The sequence below is a fragment of the Diabrotica undecimpunctata genome, chromosome 10 (genome assembly GCF_040954645.1).
Source record: "Diabrotica undecimpunctata isolate CICGRU chromosome 10, icDiaUnde3, whole genome shotgun sequence".
In the NCBI taxonomy this organism is placed as follows: domain Eukaryota; kingdom Metazoa; phylum Arthropoda; class Insecta; order Coleoptera; family Chrysomelidae; genus Diabrotica; species Diabrotica undecimpunctata.
Window position 1 is genome coordinate 23,643,710 of NC_092812.1, and position 22,583 is coordinate 23,666,292.

General features: G+C 33.8%; 1 protein-coding gene and 1 non-coding gene across 3 annotated transcripts in view; both read left to right on the forward strand.

Annotated features, from left to right (window-relative positions):
- Positions 1-6,776, forward strand: part of LOC140451858 (E3 ubiquitin-protein ligase Rnf220-like) — a 466,577-nt gene extending 459,801 nt beyond the window's left edge. For both annotated transcript variants that reach the window (XM_072545768.1, XM_072545767.1), the window contains one exon: positions 6,644-6,776. In XM_072545768.1, the coding sequence (XP_072401869.1) occupies positions 6,644-6,715 (72 nt within the window). In that variant the 3' untranslated portion in view covers positions 6,716-6,776. The remainder of the gene's footprint in view (positions 1-6,643) is intronic.
- A 10,811-nt stretch (positions 6,777-17,587) lies between these two features.
- On the forward strand, positions 17,588-17,694 carry LOC140452574 (U6 spliceosomal RNA). Its single transcript, XR_011952217.1, has one exon. It is a non-coding gene; the product is annotated as a U6 spliceosomal RNA (small nuclear RNA).
- Positions 17,695-22,583: the final 4,889 nt, after the last annotated feature.

Sequence of the window (22,583 nt, forward strand, 5' to 3'; positions counted from 1 at the left end):
TCAAAAGGAGCATCAAACAAGTTAATCACTAGCTTTTGGGCTCGTGAATTAATGGATTTTTTTCTTTGAATCCTTTTAGTTTTAATCTTGAGAGTGGATAACATTTCTGTGAAGGACGTGTTTAGCTTATATGTGGTGTCTTCAAAGGTAACAGTTGGTACACGTCCCATATCTTCATTGCTTGATGTGTCATGAATCGAGTAATTTGAAGAATCATCACTTACAGAGCTAACATCTTGGTATTTGGAAGAACGTTTAGGAAGTAAGGTTTTGATTCTTTTAGCTGAAGATTGATTCATCGGTGCTACAGAAGTACTTTGTTCACCTTCTGTAATTTTCTTCTGATTTGTGAAAATGTTTGAGTCTTGCTCATTTTCATCATTTTCAAGCTCGGTTAGGCATGAAGGTGCACAAGCGCTCTCTGAAATCACTGATGGATTGAAAGGGTAAATTCTTGTAGCTTTGAATCCGGAGATGATAATATTTCAGGAGATATTGGTGTCATAACCATTAAATATTGCAAAATCTAGAAGATCCGGAATTTTGTTGTTATCTGATGGCCAGTATGTTGGTTGTCCTGTGGATAAGAAGAATGAATTGTTTTTCTGTAATGATCGATGTAGACTTCTACCTTTTTTAATAATAATAATAATAATAATAATAGCGTTTATTGTCCAACAGAATCCATTTATAGGACAAAATACAATACTACAATTAAATGATATATTAATAATTCATAAGTACTAACTAAATAACACATTTTTCGAGTATTTTACGTTTACATAAAGAAACTACTCAATCACCTAGGTAGATCTCAGCCATCCTAGTAAGCTGCTTTAAACTGCAGTGAAATATATCGCAGTAAGCACTTAAGGAATTATAATAGTTGCACATGAGAAATAGAGGAGAATTTAACATAAGATTAGTTCTAGCTTGTGTATTTCTGAACGTAATTGAATTTCTCACTGGATAAGATGGAACGTTAAAATTTATTTGTCGAAGAATATCAGGGCAGTCAATGAGATTATGTAGTAGCTTGTACAGGAATATTAGGGAGGCATTAATTCGTCTAGATTCTAATGATACTACGTCCAAACCGCTACACAACTCACTATTGCTGATGCCCCTCTTGGGATATATGCCGTTAATTTTGAGAGACAAAAATTTTAAAAATTTACGCTGCACCTGCTCTATAAGTTGGATATGTACATCATAAAAAGGTGACCAAATGACAGAGGCATATTCCAGTTTACAGCGTACAAAAGTGTAATAAAGTAATTTAATTGCCTTAATATTAGTGAGATTTCGACTATTTCTAGTTATGAATCCATAAGATTTAAGTGCTTCTTTAACCTTTAAATTTACATGTTCAACAAAGGTGAGTTTATAATCAAATGTAACTCCAAGGTCTTTAATTTTATTTAAACGTTCAAGTTCATTGCCATTGATAATATAAGGATGGTATAAATTAGATTGTTTCCTAGAATAACTAACTACTTTGCACTTATTGGCATTAAGATTCAAATGATTTGCATTACACCATTCATGTACACGATTCAGTTCACTCTGCAAAAAATGACAATCATTAAGGTCACTTATCAATGAATAAATCTTTAAATCATCGGCATAACATAAACATGGTGCAGAAATTAATTCACACAGATCGTTAATAAATAACAAGAATAATAATGGACCTAGATTAGAACCTTGTGGAACCCCTGAAGAAGCTAGGTACTTTTCCGATTTGTAACCATTATAAGCAACAAACTGCGTTCTATTTGACAAGTAAGACCTCATAAAAGTCACGGCATCCTCAGAAAGACCAAAGAGACATAATTTAGAAAGTAATACGCCGTGGTGAATTCTGTCGAACGCCTTCGTAAAGTCAGTATATATGACGTCAACTTGACTTCTATTATCTAGGGCCGCTGAGATATATTGTGTGACCATTAATAAGTTTGTCACAGTGGACCGGTTGGAGACAAAACCATGTTGATATTGAGACAGCTGATTACGAGTGCGTGAGTAAATACGATTATACAAAACTATTTCAAAGACTTTCGATAGATTGGAAATAATGGAAATTGGTCTGTAGTTTTCTACCTGACCCTTTTCACCAGTTTTGAATATTGGGCACACTTTTGACTCCTTCCAGAGACTCGGATATTCCTTGTTAAGAAGACATAAATTAAAAATTTTTAATAGTGGCACAGTTAAGGCACCTATGCAATCCTTAACCAAAAAGGATGGAATATTATCGGGTCCACACGTCATTTTGTCTTTCAATTTCTTACTAGCCAAAATTATCTCAGACTCTAAAATAGGATAAAAATTTAAGTAATCTGCATTGATTAAGGAAGAGTTAGCCTTGAAATTAATATCTGATGACAGAAAAACACTCTTGAAAAATTCTGCAAACATATTCACAATATTTTGTGGGTCGGAGGTAGTAATGTCATTATATTTCATCACACCAGGAATTCTTGAACTTTTATTTTTTGAATTTACGTACGACCAAAACTTCTTGGGGTTGATGGATAAGGCAATTTGTATATTCTCGACATATACATTGTAGGCCAAACTGATTTTTGATTTGACAAGGTGTCTTAACCGTTGAAACTCAAGCAAATCACACTGATTTTTGAATCGTTTAAACTTTTTTCTAAACTTTGCTTTTAATTTGATGTTGTGAATGATATCAGCATCGAACCAGGGTGGGTATTTATGGCTAAAGTTTTTGTAAACTGGAATATACTTATTGAACACAGAAAAAATCTTATCGTAAAAGTTATTTAAAGTTTCATTAACGTCATTAGAAGTATCCAGAGAGTTCCAATCCGTTTCATATAGTTCTCGATATAAAGCAGGAAAATTGGCTTTTTTAAAGTTGTAAGTTAACTGCTCCAAACCATACCTAAATTTAGGCTCTTTTACAAATATATCCGTAAATGATATTAGAAGAGCTGGGTGATGAGAGTCTTCATAGACCAAAGGTGAGTCATCATGCTTAACTTCACAAATGAAATGCGATAAGACCAAATCTAGCAGTCTACCCAAGTGATTAACAACATTGTTAAATTGTCTAAGGCCAGTAGAGCCCGCAAAACTTAAAACTACAGAAGTTTTGAAATCAGACATATCATTATCTATAAACCTTGAAACATTGAAATCGCCTAGTACTATGCAGTCATTATTTAAGTAATCAAATTGCCCTAAGCAATCGAGAAAATATTCAAAGTCTACCAAACTTAACCTATCAGGTAAATAAACAACAACTATATAAAAATATTTGTAACCAATCCGGCACTTGACAATAATAAGATCAATAAGTGGAAATTGTGCGTCGAAAGCCGTAGTGTCCAATATTTCAGATGTTATGAAATCTTTTAACGCGAGCACTACACCACCACCCTTCACCTTGTCCACCTCATGGAATTTTCGGTCTTTTCTGTATACGACATAATTATTCGGAAAAAGTTCCATACTCGAAACATCACTGCGTAACCACGTTTCACTTAATGCTATGATGTCGAATTCACAATCACTAACGTTGTCATTAAACAATGAAATTTTGCTATTAAGGCCGCGTACATTTTGGTAATAACATGTAATTTCAACGTGTTGGGATTTACTTGATCTGGAATTGCTGGACACATTTAGTTTAAAGAGCTCTCAGTTTTACTGACTATGGTAGGTCTACCCCTTACATACTTAATGATCAGATTTTGTTCTCCATTGTCTGTTCGACGTTTCAGTTCTGTCCGGAGTTCATTTAGGTATTGTCTCTGTCGAGGTGTTTTATCATCAGAAATTGAAATAGCAGAGAAGGTAGATGTGGCTAATTTATTCTTGATACGCAAAATAGACTTAGCCTGCGCGGGTGTTGAAAAGGTCACTTTCATTAGACGGGCCTTATTAGATCGTTTACCAATTCTGTGTACATGTCTTGCAGAAATCGGATTTGCATTACCACCTTGTATTGTAGTTAGAATATCATTTACTTTATTATTATCTTCCATAGCAGAATTAGTTTCTGGGACGTTATACAAAATGATATTGTGCGATCGATTAATACGGTCCATGGCTTCTTCGATTATCTCTTCCTGATGTTCGGATTGTATTGTAGAATTAATATTAGCTATTTTCCTTTCCAGCTCCTGCATTTTAGTTTCCACAAGATTCGTTAAAAATTGCTTTAATTGAACAAACTTGTCCTCTCCGTTGCTACAAGTATTACATAGTACTTTGATATTTTTACTACGCATTCGTGTAATCCGACTGACATCCTCGCCCTGTAAGCCAATGCATGAAGTATGCAAAGAATTCATACATCCCGAACATTTTATAATTTGAGTGTTTATGGTAGATTGCTTACAGTTTATACACACAGGCATAATTAATTATTTTTCGTCCAATTTTCGATTTAAACCAAATCAATTAAATAGCAATTATACTTTGTAGGTAGATAATCGATATTCGACAAATGATAAATTAAACCAGTTTTTTTGCCTGTTTGCTGATATGAACGGCAATATAACCAATTGTTGCATATATCGGGATTCGCAAAGGATGACCAATAAAAATAGGTACTCACGGTTGTGGATCTTGTGATAATAAACACTTTGTGAAAATTTCACTAAAAACTGACTTGTATAACTCAATTAAATTAATGTTTAATGTGAGGCACAAATGTTTTTGTTGTAGTTAGTCGTGATCCCCATAAAGTATTTTTGGCATTCCAATCGCCTACTACCAGGAAGTTCGAGCCAAGAGTTTGGAAGAAGCTGTCGTATTCTTCAACTAGGATATTATGACTGGGAGGTGAATAAATAGCTGCGATAATCAATGGCACGAGAAACTTCCTAAACGACGCCTTTCAATAATCCACCTTTCATCTAAATAGTAAATGGTTCTTGTTTTCTGTCCTACGGTTATTATTTTTGGATAGGAACTCTCGTTTCTAGCATACAATTTCTTCATATTCGAAGATTCGGATTCGCAGATTCGAAGAAGAAGATTTCGGATGCCAAATTTTCTTATTTGAAGTTTAATTCATGTAAAACTTTCCAACGTTTGGTTCTACTTTTGGGCAAATCAATATCATCGGTAATAGCTTGTAAAACTTTATCCAAAGACGACATTTGCTTGTAAAAACTAGTGCGTACTCTGATGCGCACCGTCCCACCACAAAATCCTTCCTATTGGTCAATTGACCTGAAAATCCCTAAAATTTAACATTCCGTCATCGAGACCTTCTGCAGACCTGATGCCTTCAGTGTACCAGATCTCTCCGACGAGCCAGGATTCTTTGAAGTTGGAAGTCGCGGAAACTAAGGAGGTATCCGGAGTAGGCCCAGTCAATGCCTGCCCCACCAATATGTGGTCCAAGTCAAAAAGTAGGCCCAGGTACACTCGACTAAGAAACACCGCGGGTTATATCAGATGAGAACTGGATGCCTGAGAAGAAAACGTTCCCGCCGAAGGAGTTATTACATCGACCTAGGATGGCACCTACAGAGGAAGGAAATGATCTCACCACCACCGCTCCCTGAAATGTGTTGTAGGTGTTGTGTTGTGCAGTGCCCGAACATTTTTTGACTTAGTCTAATTGTAATTTTCTACCATAGTAGTCTGTTAGTACTTTAATAATTTTTTTTCAACCACAGTGTCTTCAGAGGAGGGGGATGTCATCATGTGTCTTAGTCCGCGGACTAGTGCACACTCTGATGCGCATCGCCCCACCTCGAAATCCTTCCTATTTGCCAATTGACCTGGAAATCCATAAAATCGCTACACAGGCATATATAAAAACGGGTGATTTTCAGCTATCCTTCACAGGTTCTCCTAGAGTCACCTACACTCTGGGAGTCCTCCTACTGGGGCTCTGTTCCTATTCTTCAACCTCAAGACTCCGTGACTGATTTTTCTACTACTTCAAATGGTGTTTTATTTTGTATGTAAGATATAGCTAGTCTTTATCAAAGCATAGTCAATGACTTAGCAGAGAATACTTCATCTGCGACGGTCGAAGCCTTGTGTAGAGCGTACGAGGACACAAAGGCGGTTCGACCCGTTTTTCCGACGAGACGGCATTTCATTGCTATAGACGACACTTCAACCATATTGCCAACAATATTATAAATATTATATTGCCGAAAATAATCACAAGTTGATTGTGATTCGCTTACTATTAACTATCACAAAAATCACACTATAATAATGTCAAATCTTTTTATTCGCTTACAATTGACTCGACAAAACTATTCTGATTATGATAAACGAATCCTAACAAATTAATGTAATTCCTTAATGTACATATATAACCTGTTTACTTATCTCATCGTCCATTATTCTAAAAATAGAAGGTGGAAGACGTATTAGGGTAAACGGGTGATGAATACAATTGTTTATCTAAATAGACGACAAAATATGAGCTATAGCTGAAATATTGCCATTGCAGGTCAAGCATAGTTAGTATAATATGCATACCTACCTAATTAGTTTCTTTTCTGAGAAGTTACTCTACATTATTTTTAAAATATAGTATAACTGGTCAGCATTTTAGACTCTTTAGTGTGTTATGAAACATAAGAAATACGATATAGAAAATATTAATCTTACCAAACTCATTTTATATTTTCAGGGTAGCAAAAAGGTGTGTCCTCAGTGTAGTATGATAACGTCACCCACTGATCTCCGAAGGATATTCATGTAAAATAATTAAATTAAGATTTAATACAGATTGTGTAAATTCTCTAAACATAAGCAAGAACGGCACTTCAACTGTTCTACAGGGTGTTTTTAAATATCTTATTGTTTTTAACAATCTGAGGTTTTCTATTTGCACAATTCTGTCTTAAATTTAGTAGAAAATTATTTTCGAAACTAACTTTATAAGATAGTTACAAGGAATTCTAATATAAGGGCAAAACAGCAAGTGTATGATTCAAATATGAGCTATACCAAAAATGGCGAGACTTCGTAGTCTCTTTTTATAAGAAATTTATAAGAACATCTCAAATATTCAATTATCTGAAAAAAGTAGTTGTGAAAATTACCTCTGTGTAGAAGTTATAAAAAAATTGATATCACTTTGATGCAGTTTCAATCGTATCACTCATCCACCATATCTCCTTTTTATATTTAATTTCCACGTGTTAGTTAAAAAAAAATGAAAATTACTAAGTTCTCGGGGAGAACCGCGTTGAGAATTTGAAGCCATTGTCAAGAGGGATACGGTTCCGTTTGACTTCGGAGTCTCAATCTGCCTACTCGGCTCACTCGTGACGTACCAATATCGTGTTCTGTATAAATACAAGATTCGTCAAATGGCACTGAGGTCTCAATCTGCCTACTCCTCAGTGTCGAGTGACGACCGGTCTTGTAACCATTGTTCGTCTTTTTGAGCTTTGGGTTGTTTGTGTTTTTGGGTATTTTCTGTTGTCCTGCTATAGGCTTTTGCCTCTTCAGGACGTGTTTTTGTTCTTGTGGGTTTTGGCACTGGTTTTGGTGTTGTGTCCACTGGTGTGCGGTGTGTTAGCTTCTTTGTTGTTCGGTGGCTGTCTTCAGCTGAGCCTGGACAATCGGGGGCGAGAAACATGTAGGTAAACGGTTCTTTTTAGAATTTGTTGAGTCTAAAAATGAGATTAGTGAATATATGTATTTTAAATTTATGTATATATATTGTGAAATTAGTAAATGTATGTACGCGGTGCGAGAGGGCAGCTGTGGACTGGTACCTCGACAAATAGACAGGTATCGTTGTGCAATGGGATCGGGAAACCACAGAAAACCGATCCCCCCCTGTCTATGCAGGCTCGAAGTGAGCATTTAGTATTGAATGCGACGACGGTAATAGAGGGGAGTTGCCTCCTGTATGTCAATGTATTCATCAGGGAGTTCGTATCTGGCGAGTTCCAACAGAATAGCGGGTAGGAAAGGGAGTTTGGGTTTGGGTTTTCTTCTGAATACATTGCCGATGGATGAGCAGGTAGTTTTTAGGATGCTTTGGGCTCTGAGGTTTTGGCCCCGGATGGTGCGAATAGTGTAACTCCTGCTCAGAGAGGAGAGCCTCTCATTGATGGGCTGGATGACCGGTCTTACCCTGTGTAGCTGCTTTTATACTCTCAGTATGCCCAGGAACGGTATGCGCGGAAACGGTCTGAGCGGGATGGGTTGAGGCGGGGGGTGCTGAACAGCGGTTGCCACGTTACCGGCAGTTAGGCCGATTTTCAATTTCGATGGCTTCACAAATGATTCTCTATTTTAAGGAGCGAATATTTTTTTCGAAATCTATTTTGTGGCCTGTCTGAATATGATGTTGGACTAGGGCTGAAGTAGTATCGGAATGTTTTACAGAAATAGAATGTTCGTAAATACGGTTATGGATTCGTCGGTTTGTCTGTACTATGTATGTATATGAACAACTGGAACAAGGTATCTCGTAGACACTATGGTCTTCATTGGGGATTTGGTCTTTTATAGATCTGACGAGCTTGAACAACTTGAAGTGAGTAGTGAAAATTTTGTTTTCTTTTGGTCTTTAGAGATTTAAGAGTTCTACTGATCTTGTCAGTGACACCTTTAATAAAAAGTAGAAAGATTTTGGGTTGATCAGGAGGCAAAGTTTCTTTTTTTGATGGAATGTGGTTTAGATGTTTTTGAATGCTTCTATTGATTTGGGTTTTGTGGTAGCCGTTTTGTAAAAGTGTTTGTCTTATTGAATTAATTTTGGATAATCTGTGATTGGTGTCGCTAAGTCTTACGGAACGGGAAACAAGAGTGTTTATAACTGAATTAAGTTGGGCGGGGTGATGATGTGATTGGGCATTGAGGTAACGATTTGTATGAGTGGGTTTCCGGTACACGGAATAGGAAAAACTGTAAGGTGGGTGTTTCTGAATAAAAACATAAAGGAATAGCAAAGACACTTCAGACTCAACTTCCATCGTGAATTGAATACTGGAATGTATTCCCTTCACGTGGAAGAGGAAGAGATCTAACATGTCTTTACCATGAGGCCAAATTACAAAGGTGTCATCAACCTACCGTAACCAGCAGGTGGGTTTGAGATTTGATGAGGACAAAGCTGTTATTTCGAAATATTCCATGTAGATATCAGCTATTACAGGAGAGATCCCATTGGGACACCTTTGACGATAGATATAATTTTGGAATGAAAAGTATGCACTAGACATGAAGTGTTTTATAAGAGATAATGTGTCTTGGGGGTTTTGATGTTTAGAATTCAAGATGGAAATGGTTTCATCGATAGGAATGTTGGTGAATAAAGAAACAATGTCAAAACTAACAAGTATATTTGAGGGTGAAATAGAAATATTTCTCAGAAGATCAATGAAATAAAAAGAGTTTTTGACAAAGGACCGGGCGTTTTCGGCTGTTGTTTGTAAGGATAAGGCGAGATGTTTTGCCAATTTCTGAGTGGGGCAGTTGTATGTACTGACAATGGGTCTTAGAGGGACATTGGACTTATGAATTTTTGGAAGACCGTATATGTTTGGAATTCGGGATAATTTTTCTCTAGGTATTTCTGGGTACTTCTGGATAAAGATATTTTTTGATGTCTGGAGGTAGAGTAAACTTATTATGGATTTGGTTGACATTTATTATGGATTTGGTTGTTTTTTCCTAATAGGTAGTGGGATCGTAATTTAAAAGGAAGCAGAAGGCCGGGTAGGCTACGAATCGCTTGTCTAAAAAATCTGAGACTGTGGATAGGTAAAATATCCTTAGAACTGTTTAGAATTGCTGTGAAAAAAACTTATGTGGGCCAGAATGTTCTCCAGCCTCCAATGGGGATATAGTACAGGAAAAAGAAGAAGATCCTAGAGGACCAGAATTCTGTTAGTATGTATGAACTCGCTGTTCACTCGACTTCGGCCACTTTCACCATCTCAAAGATACAATAACTACTATTTGACTACCCAAAAAAAAAATATTATATTAATTTACCATTATAAATATAAAGGAGTTTCAGGGTTAGTGCTTCAGGGATCTTACCGTACAGCCCTGAAAAATTTGCTGTTATAGACTTTGTCACTGAACAAGACACTCAAACTTCAGTTGTCATTGACTGTGAAAATGTTGATGAATCAGCACACAACGAGACTTGTGTCAAAACTTGACTGTGTCAGATTTTAAAAACTATTCCAAAAGATATGGTACAGAAATTTAGAGCCAAGACAACAATCAGCTTAGATTTAAGTGGGATTTATGAAAATCCATTACCTGGTAGTTTGAAAACAAATGGTGTACCAAATTCTTGTCCAAAATCCACTGAGAGTCTGTCTCATTTCAAAGACATTTTGGAATCTGTATCACCTCTTTCAAAATCATTTAATGATGATAAACCAAATCCAAAAAATTCCAGAAAACAACACTCAGTAATTATGACTGGTACCCCTATGAAAACGGTTTTGGAAGAAGCTAAGAAGAAAAAAGAAATTAGGGACTTAAAGCCAAGCGTAAACTAGAAAATAAATCCCAAGTAAAATTGGGTGCATTAAAACGCAAGGCTGCAAATAAAGGAAGAAGGTGTCGAAGATAAATTAATTTTGAAGAATCGACTTAAATCGATCTTAAAGTATTAAGATCAATAGCGGGCATATTATTAAGAGACAGACAACCAACAGAACTATACGCGAACAATGCAAAATTCAAAATATTAACAGGTGGATAAAAACAAGAAAAAAAACTGGAACGAACATGTAAACGGAATGGGACCAGATAGATTAGCGAACATCTGTAAAAACAACAAGCCGTATAGCAGAAGACCCGTTGGAAGGCCGCCAAAAAGGTGGAAATATAATGTACAGTCAACAACGACTGAAACAGAATAAGAGGCAGACAAACAGGAGTAATCCTAGTCGCGCGAAGAAGAAGAAAAAGAATCGACTTTCGAAGAAGATAAAGATGATTTTAAAAAATGTGATGACAACGAATTTGATGACAGTTTTGAATGATTTTCCGAAAACACTGAAATATGTTTGGTTTGCGGTGAGTTTGGTGTAAACTGAACTATGATGCAGATGTGTGTTTTGAGGACAATGGGATCACGCTGAGTACAGTAGGTATTATTGCCCTGAAAACTCCCATTGTGACTTTTGTTCTATGAACTAAGTTCTTTGTTGTAGAAACAACTTTTGATTTTAAATATATCTGCTTATCTTGTTTTCGTCAGAGTATTTAATGTTTTCGTATATATTCAATGGATGCGGAAAATTGCAATTTTAGTGTAGGTATTTTCACAAAAAGCCTAACTACATAATATAGAATAAATATGAAAATTCAAATTGTCTTAAGGTGTATTCTGTATAAATATTAGTGAAGTTAGACATATTTTTTCTTTCTACACGTAATTTGATAGGTTACGTCAAAATAAGAGATGCGTATTGCGCATTGCGCATGCGTATATGTCAAAATAAAGGTAGTTTTACTAAAGGACGACGTAAAATACGTCTTCAAAAACTCTCTTACGTTGTGCGATGTCGCTAGGAAATCTCATAAAAAGCCGTGTGATATCTAGAAACAAAGGTAATTCTCGAACTGAATAATTCCGCTTTTTTAAACTTTTGTAAGCATCTAGTCTTGGCTGTTTACCTACTATAAGATCGTAAAGAGTCTTAATGAATAAAACCTCCAAAAAATCGATTTTGATGGTGCTCATATTTAAATCATATATCTGTGAAACACCCACTTTGATATACATAATACATATACTGAACTGCCAACGCTTTTATCACTATACGTTCTTGTACTACTTGGTTTTCGGAAATTATATTTTTTCATAGTAGTAATGTGTACCTATAAAGTAAGTTTCGAAGGTTTTCTGAGATTGAAAACGTTGAAATATTGAAAGCACCGTACTTATACTAAATAAATGCACTATTACTGATAACCATAGCTTAGCTACCCAAACAACATGTATTCATAAACTAAGAAACGTACTACACAGTTACTGTTTGACGCAAAAAAAAAACAATTCAATTTTTTAAACATTTAATTTTTTTTAAACATCAAAAGTTTCAAAAGAAATATATACCAAATGTCTTCATATATAAATTCTAAACGAAGACATTAGCAGGTATAATCTATTTTCTATTATAATCTATTTTACAGGGAGGAGAGATCTAAATCAGACGTGGTCAACTGTTTTACATTAATAAATTATTTATATTATTGAAGTATGTTAAAAAAATTTAAACCAAAAAATACAAATGCAGAAGAAGCATAATTAATATGCATAGCTTGCATGGTACAATGAATACAGAAGGTATGATATTGCGCATGACATTTGACAGCTGGCCCAGGAGTGTGACGTAGTCAAGACCGCTCGAACCACCTCGAACCCATTATTACAGCTTAACATTTTGAAATTATGGTTAAAAAATGATCAAATTTTTTTTTAAATGTTTTGTTTTGGTTATAATTGAATAAAAAATATATTTTCAGTAGCATAAAACCTTTACTTTTCCTAGGGATTCAGGCGAAATATTTATTTTTGTTTTCATACATATACTAATAATATAAGCTTTTTTTCTGTATGCAAATCCTTTGAAATTTAAAAATTTTCTGCAGAGAAAATACTGTGAATAGGTAAATAGTAGTAGATTTGCGTATTCGGTTTCACTGTCACTCATTTCCCAGCAGTTTTACTGAAATAAAAACAAAATAGATTACAATAAAGAAAAATCTGTTTTACAATTGAATATGGTATTTTAGATGAGTTATAATGAAATTTAGTAAAATAAAAAATATACGCATTACTATAACCTACCGATTATTATATGCAAAATTTACTTATCAAACAATATAATAATATGAAAATACGGCACAAATAAGTTCAAACGCAAAACACAATAAATATCGACTTCAAACGACTTTACACCGGCAAGACACAAGGCTTGTATAAAAACAAAAGTTCGACGATAATATCGGTTATCTGCAAATTGCAAGTTATGAGATAATAAATATATTTTAAAGTAACTTAATACTGACTGAGTCATTTATTTTATAATAGAAAAATAATTTAGATATATGCTTACATATGTCTCTTTATACAAATATATACACGTCGCAAGTGAACATTCCACATCTTTATGAACCATCGCTGTTAAAAATAGGTGCTTTTAAAAACATTTGGATAAACTGAGTGATGTGCATAGTTATGCAACTAGAAAAAACTCCATTATAATATCTTTCATTTTATAGATTAACGAAGACCCAGAATTCATAAGAATATATCAGTTAAAGCTTTTTAACATGTTACTGCAAAATTGTTGTTATTTTTTTAGACAGCAACCTTAAATGGTTCTTTCATATCTATTTGTTAAGTAAGAAACTAGCCTCAGCCTGCTATGCAATTTGCAATAAGAACTGTTTCGGAAGAAATCAATTTAGCATCTTCCAGAATAAGATATTTTTCTTTGTTAAATCATGTTATCATTATTAAAATATATAATGTTATCATTATTATAAACATTACCAAGATAATTTTATGTTTGAATATTACAAAATATGTCATTTAAAATGTTGTGCAATATTGTGTGACCTCACTACACTACAATATTCGATGGCCAGCTAGCTCATCCGATTTAAATAAAGTTGACTGTATCATTATTTATTTTGATTTTGTGTTTTGTTCAGTAGGTATATACGTACAAATTTTGTGTACCTTCATTACCAGTTTTTTGTATCTTTTTAAACATCTGAAATATCGAACTCTGGAGTATAAGTTAATTAACCTGCACGTACGTGTAATAAAAGATAATTAAAACTTGTTTTATAAACGATATCTATGTTAACAAAATAACTGTACCAAAAATCAATAAATTTAGATTAACTTCAAAATTTTATTTATGATTAAAATATTATAATAACATACTTTTATCATCTCTTTATAATTACTATAATTAAATTAGCCAAATTATATAAAAAACTTAAAATCAAAAGTCTTTCCTATACTACATTCAAATGTTGCCTGAATAAGCGTTCTTGACTACGTCATGCGCGAAAGCGAACCGGTTTTGGAACATTATGTATCATACCTTGTGTATTCATTGTACCATGCATAGCTTGTATACTAAGGCTCGAAAAACACTCAATTTATTATAAGTCTCAATTTATAGACATATTAGGTCTCCTAAACGGATGTTCCGAATTATAAAAAATCAGAGATACACTCATTTTACCATATGAAGATTTAAAATTAGATTCTTTGTAACGTTGCCAGATTTACCATATGTTTGGTCTTTTAATCAGTTTGGTTTTCTACATACAACACTCTGTATATTGTAACTTTATTGAAATCCCCATATCTTGTAAAGGAACTTAACGCAGTTCTCCTCAGTTACAATTTTATTCATCATTACCTCACTAAACTGTAATCTGCGTTCTTAATCATTTTCGTTTAATTCTTGCAACAACTGGATTTTGTAGAGTTTAAATGAATACTTATGTAATACACGTAAGGCTGAAGAATGGCCTACATTATGTATTTGTGCAGCTCTGCGTGAGGATATACGTCGATCTTCAACAAAACTCTCCATTAAGTCTTAAGTTTTATTGTAATTTATAACAACACTAGAAATCCTAATGTTTACCACTGTGCTTTCTACAAGTTGTAAAGCAGACAGATTGATAAATTAGTCGACAAGGGAATCAATAATTTTCACATGCCGTTCATCATGTCAAAAATTCTTAATGAATTTAGTTTCTAATACTCAAAACCGAGTAAAGAACTAAAACAGAAAGACGGTATTAGATTTAATTTCAATAAAGGGCATCCACCAGCCGCTTATACGTATTTCAACATCATTAGGTATCATCAGAACGACAGATGCCCTGCATTGAAATTAAATCTAATACCGTCTTTCTCTAATTTATAACAGTTTACTCGTTGGGTTTCCTCAAAGAGCTTTACAATTTTTTGTACCGTCGCCTTATGGATACGAGAATGTTTTCGAAAAGTATCATTGAACAAGTTGGCTGCTTCACTATGAAATCTTTTTCTATCGCCGTAGGTAGGCCCTTATTATTAAAACAGTAATTCGCTCTTTTTCATTATTAAAAACATCCATGTACAGCTTTTAAAAACACATAAAACAACTGTCAACACAATTTATTTTATAAAACCTTTCAATAAACGTCAAGTTATCGTTAGTTTTATGAATTAATGTCTACTGAATTACTTCAAAACTATTTGGCACAGAAGTTTTATTTATTTAAAAATTTTGTGACTAGATAAAGTACCAAGTGTTACATATGGTTAAACTCGTATTGAAATGGGGATTTTAATAATAATCCAATACACAATGTTGTATTTAAAAAACCAGAGTGGCTAATAATATTAGAAAACTGGTTAATATGGCAACATTGTAAGCATTTAATTTGAAACCTCCACATTGCAGAATTAGCTGTATCCTGGTTTTTGTACGATTCAGACCATCCATTTAAGATCTGATTAGGAGTTTCCAGGCAATTCCCGGGTTTTCGGTGTGTTATAAATAAAAGACTTAATTATTTCTTAAAAGTTTAGCCTATTTGCCATTTTCAATAGGCACTTTAATTATTTAAATATTAAATAATATGCTTATTTTGATAGTTTAACATGGAATCATCATTGGACGCACCAACACACGCTAAGTAAATACCAAGTAACTTGTTTAAACAATTTAAAATAAATATTTATTTTGCAAAATTTAACTTTTTTGCTTATTATTATTAGTCGAAAAGATTATGGAATGGTAGGTTACCTAAATATTTATGTATTATAGTTATAAATATCTTTTAAAAATAAATTCTTGAAATATTTTTATTATTTTTACAATTACCTACTTTTCTTGACTGAAAACATGACAAATATATTTTAAACAAATTAATTGGTACACAACGTATATATAATTAACATATTACAATTTACATACTTAATTTTACTACTTTTATTTATAATTATACAAAATTTATAACAATTAATTTGTGTAAAATATATTTGTAATGTTTTTGAGAAAAAGTACTTGTAAAAATATTAAGCATAATTTATTTTTTTGTAATATTTATTGTTAAAAGATATTATTTATAACTATAATACATAAATATTTAAGTTGCTTATCATTTCATAACAGTTCTACTAATAATAATGAGAAAAAGGTAAAATTTTGCAAGATAAATATTTATTTTAAATTGTGCAACGTATTTTGGTGGCCAAGTATTTTAATTGTTCAGTAAAGCTATTGATTTTTCCTCAGTAGTATTGAATTAGTCATTGTTATATATAAATAATCACTTAATGAAATTATATACTTTCGTTATGTAGAAAAAAGATGTTTTAGTAAAAGCTTCAAACAGTAACTATGAAAAACAGTTCGGTAAATAGTATTATATATTAAAACTATATGTTATTATTATATTCACCTAAATCTATGACATTTAAGTAATTTTAAATATCAAAATATTGTTTTTATATTATTGTATTAAATTTATTATCAAAACTTATTTATTATTGTAATATAAATATTTATTTACGTTATTTGTACTTATGAATATTGTATTATAAACCCTATGTACATTTTCTGTAGATACCTTCAAATATAAATGTAATTAAATCTAACCTTGTTTTAATGAAATCTTTATTTAGGATGTATCATCATCAGTGGCATTACAGCTCGTTATGAGCCAAAGCCTTCTTCAGACCAATCTTCCATTCGCCCCTGTCTCTGGCAACTCTTCTTCATGCTTTAACTCCGACGGATTCTCTATGTTATCTTGGTACCTAAGTTGTGGTCTTCCTCTGGCTCGTCTTTCCACTGGTCCTCTTCGGTCGAAAATTTTTCTGATCGTTGCATCTTCATCTCGCCTAATTACATATTCTATCCATTGAAGGCGTGCTAATTTAATACGTTTTACAACGTCAGGTTTCCCAAAACGTCTGTATAACTCAAAGTTGTAGCGCCTACGCCACAAACCCTGTTCTTGGACTCCTCCATATATTTTCCTTAGAATTTTTCTCTCGAAACTTTTAAGCAATTCTTGGTCGTTCTGTGTAAGTGACCACATTCCTGACCTGTATGTTAAAACTGGCCTTATTAGTGTTTTATATATGGTAACTTTAATTTTTCTGGGTAGTTTTGGGGCCATCTGTTTCCTTAAGCCATAATAGCACTTATTGGCAAGCACTATTCTTCTTTAAATTTCTTCGCTGACATTATTGTCTTTGGTCAGCAGCGAGCCCAGATCATCAATTAATAGTCTAGGTATCTGGTTGCCTGTTCTAGTACAATACTTGGTTTTCTGTGCGTTTATTTTTAATCCCATTCTCAGTCTCAGTACACTGAGAATGGAATTTAGGAAGGATAACTTGGGGGAAATTAGAAGTTTGCAAATATTTTGTGCAAAGTATATGTCCAAAATACCAATAGCTGTCCTAAAGTTCTTGTTTTTATCTCGAACATCACCATCACAAGTATCCTTGCATTTATCCTTATGCAGTTTCTATATAAATTTACTAGGTGATCTGATAAGTAATATGTTTTTGATATAGTCTTCTTTTAGCCAATACAAAGATTCCAGCGTACTCGCTTCGGCGGTACATATACTAAAATTGGAACGATATAGAGAAGATTAGCATGGACCCTGTGCGAGGATGACACGCAAAATCGTGAAGCATTCCTCATTTTTTACCTTAAAAACTGGGTTTACCTTATCTACAGAACTGCTTACTATTCTGATGAAGAAAACTTCTACAGCATACACTCACCTACAATAGTATACGCACAGGCGAGACCACAGCTATATTAAAAGCCTTAACTTTTTTCAGAACGAGTAACACGATGAAGTGCGTAATCATTGCAGATTCGCTTAATGCGTTATTGAAATTAAAGCAAATTTATGCAAGAAATCATATTATACAAGCAATAAAAAATGAATTAGAAATACTTTATTCCATGGGAAAGGACGCATCTTTCATTTGGGTACCATCACACACTGGAATCTGGGGAAATGGAAAAGCAGATCAACTAGCAACTGCAAGCCGTATTAATTTAGAAGATACTATAAAAATTACAAAATATCCTTATAGTGACACGAAACATCTGATTAAAGTTCATTGCAATAACATTTGGCAACATTACTGGGAAAATTCAGCAACCAAATTAAACCCAATATGCCCAAAGGTGAACAGCTCTTTAAATAACCCCACAAGTAGACGAGATCAAGTAATAATAAACCGTTTAAGAATTTGTGTGTGACTGCTGTCATGCAATATGTCAGTAATAATACAATTGACTAGTCTGATCTTTGTTTCAAATCCGAATATATTCTTACTTGACTTTCTATTAGTCCGGCTAATCTGGATTATTTTTGTCATATTTATTGTGACATTCACATGTGAAGTGAATGTCAGTACATTGTCAAGTACTACTCTTATATACTGAGCTTCAGTTGACCATTCTCTTTCAGTATCGAATATTTCGGCTTGTTGATTTGGGTTTTGGGTTCGTTTCAATCTCTTTCTAAGCATATTTTCATTGCTTCTATTTTGTATTTGGTAGTGTAGAATATACCATTTTCACCATGTAAGTAGCGCATTAATTCCTTCTACTTTCCATTAGAATTTTCAATTATTTCCATAGACATGGTTTGTTTGGATACAACTTGTAATCCTAGTTAAATTTAATTCAAATCCGTTAATTACCAACGTAATTCAGGTCTATGCCCCAGCATCATCCACTGAAGAAGATAATGTAGATGCATTTTACAAAGATCTTACTGATGCTGTAAATCTTGTTAAAGCAGCAGAAACTACCATAGTCCTCGTAGATTTTAACGCCAAAGTCGGCAAAGGACGCTGTTTGAATATTGTGGTGAATCATGGCTTGGGAAATAAAAATGAACGTGGAGATCGACTTGTTTAGTTCTGCCAGGAACACGATTTCATTATATTGAATACTCACTTCAAATTACCAGCGAGAAACCTCTACACCTGGAAATCAAACGCAGAATCAGAGAATAAAATTACTACGAACCAAATCGACTTCATTCTAATAAAAATCGATTTAGAAACTTCATAAAATCACCAAAAACAAGCAAAAATTTGAAACAATTAAGATTATAAGATGATCAAAAAGAAGTCTCCCAAAAATATTGATATATCCCAACCACAAGACGAGAAATTTAAGGAAACGGTGCAAAGACAACTGAACGAAAATTTAATTTGGGAAATGAGAATAGAATGTCGATGAGAGCTTAAAAAAAATTATAACAACAGTTAAGGAAAATTGATATTTGAAATAGAGGACAAACTTAAAGAATGGGAAAATTACACTACGAACCTATTCGAAGACGATAGGATTAGTTCACCTCCGGATATTACTAACTGCGACGGACCGCTAATGACACGCTCTGAAGTAACACAAGCGTTTTGGTCATTGAAAATTTTTTTCTCATAAAAAATTGGCAAATCGAGAGGTCCTGATGAAATTCCAAGTGAAATATACAAGCTTATAAATTATAGCAATGTTTTAGAGACTATAACTTTGTTTTTTAATACCATTTATACCAGCGGACACCTACCTGATGAATATAAATGTAAATAGTACCAAACTTGAGCAAGTTGATCAAATTGTTTACCTTTGATATCAGTTAATCTGTAATTCAGAGCGTCATGGTGAAATTAGATCCAGAATTGAGCAGAGCAGAGCCGCTTTTAGAAGGATGTCCAAGGTATTATGTAACAGAGACCTAAAATTGGCATTGACAGGTCCCAAATATAGATTGCTACAAAATATTATGCAAAGGAAAATAGCAGGCAAACGCAGTCCAGGACGAAGAAAGACTTCGTGGATGAAGAACTTGCGAGATTGGTATGGTATTGACACAAGCATGCCATTTAGGGTGGCAGTGAATAAAATTAAGATAGCTATGATGGTAACCAACGTGCTGAAAGGACATGGTACATGAAGAAGAAGATGTACTCTTTCTTTCAATTGCTTTTATGTTCCGTAAGTCTTTGTTTTACTTCGTGGTTTAACCTGCCAAATGTTTATTTTCTTGATTTCCAATTCTGTTTGCTCGCATATATATTCTATTTATTATCTCAAGAGATTTTTTAGCTCTTCGTTTATTACTCAGAATCTGTCACTTATTGTTAGGGTTTCTTCTATAGTTGTATTTCTGTTTCATGCATTCTTACCATATCTTCGAATTCCAGTACCTTTCTTTCTACTTCTTCTGTGGTGGGAATCTCCGTCATGTTTGCGATATTTTTACCCATTATTCCTCTGATAGTTGGCTACTTTATGGATCTTTTAATACACCTGGGGATTATCTGCTTAATATTACGGTCATTTTAGGTGGGATATCTTGCATTCATGTCTCCTACAATTATGGGGAATTCTTCTGCATGTATCACGAGATCTTATCACTATTCCAGTTACTATAAAATGTTAAGATCTTCAAATGTTTTTTCCCTATGCAGAATTTTCTATTCCTTACTCTCTATTGTAAAGCGTGTTAATTCTCTTTTATGTATAAAGCTATCTTCAAGTTTTTTCGAGTTCATCTTTTGATGTGTTCACTGTTTACACAAGAAGCTTGTTTGGCAACTTGGTCTGCTTTTTCATTAGCGGAGATGCCGATATGGGATGGTAGCCAGATGATAGTGAAATTTACACTAGTAAGTCCTATGAATTTCTTGAACTAAGGATATTTCTAGTATCGCATAGAGTTCTCCGGTGTATACGCTGCATAAATTTGGTAATAAAGATGATTCTATTATTTCATCACATGTGGTAACGGCACATCCAATGACTCCTTCGCTTTTGGAGGCATCTGTATACAAATTTTTTTGGGATTGGTTCCTGTTTATGAAGCGTTATCTTTTAGAAGGCTTGAGGTTTTGTGTTTACTACATACTAAAAGAGAAGTGATTGAATGTGGAATTTGTCTATTCCAAGTAGGAGTGTCCGCGATTGGAAAAGGATGTGTTTTAGTAAGGTCGAGTTAATTTCTGGATATCTATTATTGATTGGATTCATTGCGTGGTCTCCGGAGCGATTTTGATATAATTAAAAGATAGACTAGATTTGATGGATTTGCGGATACGGAAGCAAAGGAAGATTGTGGAAGATACTCCCGTCGAATCAAGGGAGGTGGTTCATTAGACTCGCAGTAAAGGCTGTCTATTGGACTAGATTTAAAAGCGCCTAAGCAAAGACGAATGGAAGTGTTTTGTACAAAGTTCAGTAGCTTTTCTTTAGCAAAGTCATATTTTGATGCAGACGTATATATAAAGTCCAGTTTTGAGCAGATTAAAGCTCTCTATATATATTAAGATGGTTTTGTGCGCACCCCACACGTTCAACCGAGTTTTTTGTGTGATGCAATGGAGTTCCGTTAAGGGTGATAATTGGACCTTGACTGCAGGCTCTTTTGCTAAACTTTATTAATTTTGATTTAGTGGTTGAAAGAGCCTAGTCAGTTTTTTTAACCATTCGCTAAGTTGATTTGCGGCAGTCTGGAGCACGTTATATGTGGCGATTGTATTTTTTCCCTGACAATATAAAATAAGGTCATCTGAGTATATTAAGTTCTTGACTAGTGGACAAATACTCGAACAAATATTATTTATTGCAAGAAGTGTTGTACTGAGTATTGTACTTGTGTTTGTAATAGCACTAATTTGTCAAGAGTTGAACGGTGACGTCTGTTCGAGTTCAGATCTAAATTTCCATGCAAAACATTCAACCATGATTTGAGCAATTATTTGGTTATCTGTTATAACTTTTCCCTTTAGTGATATTGCTGGAATTTTTGAAGGAGTTTTATGACCTTTCATTTATCTTAATTTTGTCCAAACTTGAGATGGTAGAGTATCACTAGTAAGTATAGAAACAAAATTTTTTCAGTGTTTTTTGTTTTTTTTAAGGGCATATTTCGCTTTGTCTCTTAGCTTTTTGAAACAGATCAGGTTTTCTTGACTTTTGCTCTTTCCATATCTGTTGAGGGCCATTTTGCATTGACGTACAGTTAGTTGACGTTTTGATTTCCACCGTGGTACTGCTTTTTAGAGAGGCATATCGTTATTTTTTTTATATGATTTTCTGCAGCCTTAATAATGCAGTTATTAAGGAGAATGATTGCCTCGTCTATATCTTCCGACTGTTGGAGTATTAAAAGATGGTGTTTTTTTGGGTGCTAGTCTGAAAATTATTCCAGTCTGCTTTAGCGATATTTCATTTAGTAATGGTGCAAAAAACTGTATTGCTGTTTGTTATGACTATCGGGAAGTGATTACTATCAGACAAGCTATCTAAAGTATCACATGAGAGAGAATCGTCAGACTTGGGATCACATATGCTTAGATCGATAGAAGAGTAAGTTCCTGACGCAATGTTATGCTCCACTCTTCATCAGATAAGCATTATTACAACTTAATACGGTCTCTATGGGTTTTCCTCTATCAAATGTTTTCTTTGAGCCCCACATAGTATTATGAGCGTTAAAGTCTTCAAACTATAAAAGGGCTGAGTAGTTAGCGAATTAAATCATCTAACTAGGTCTCTGTTTAG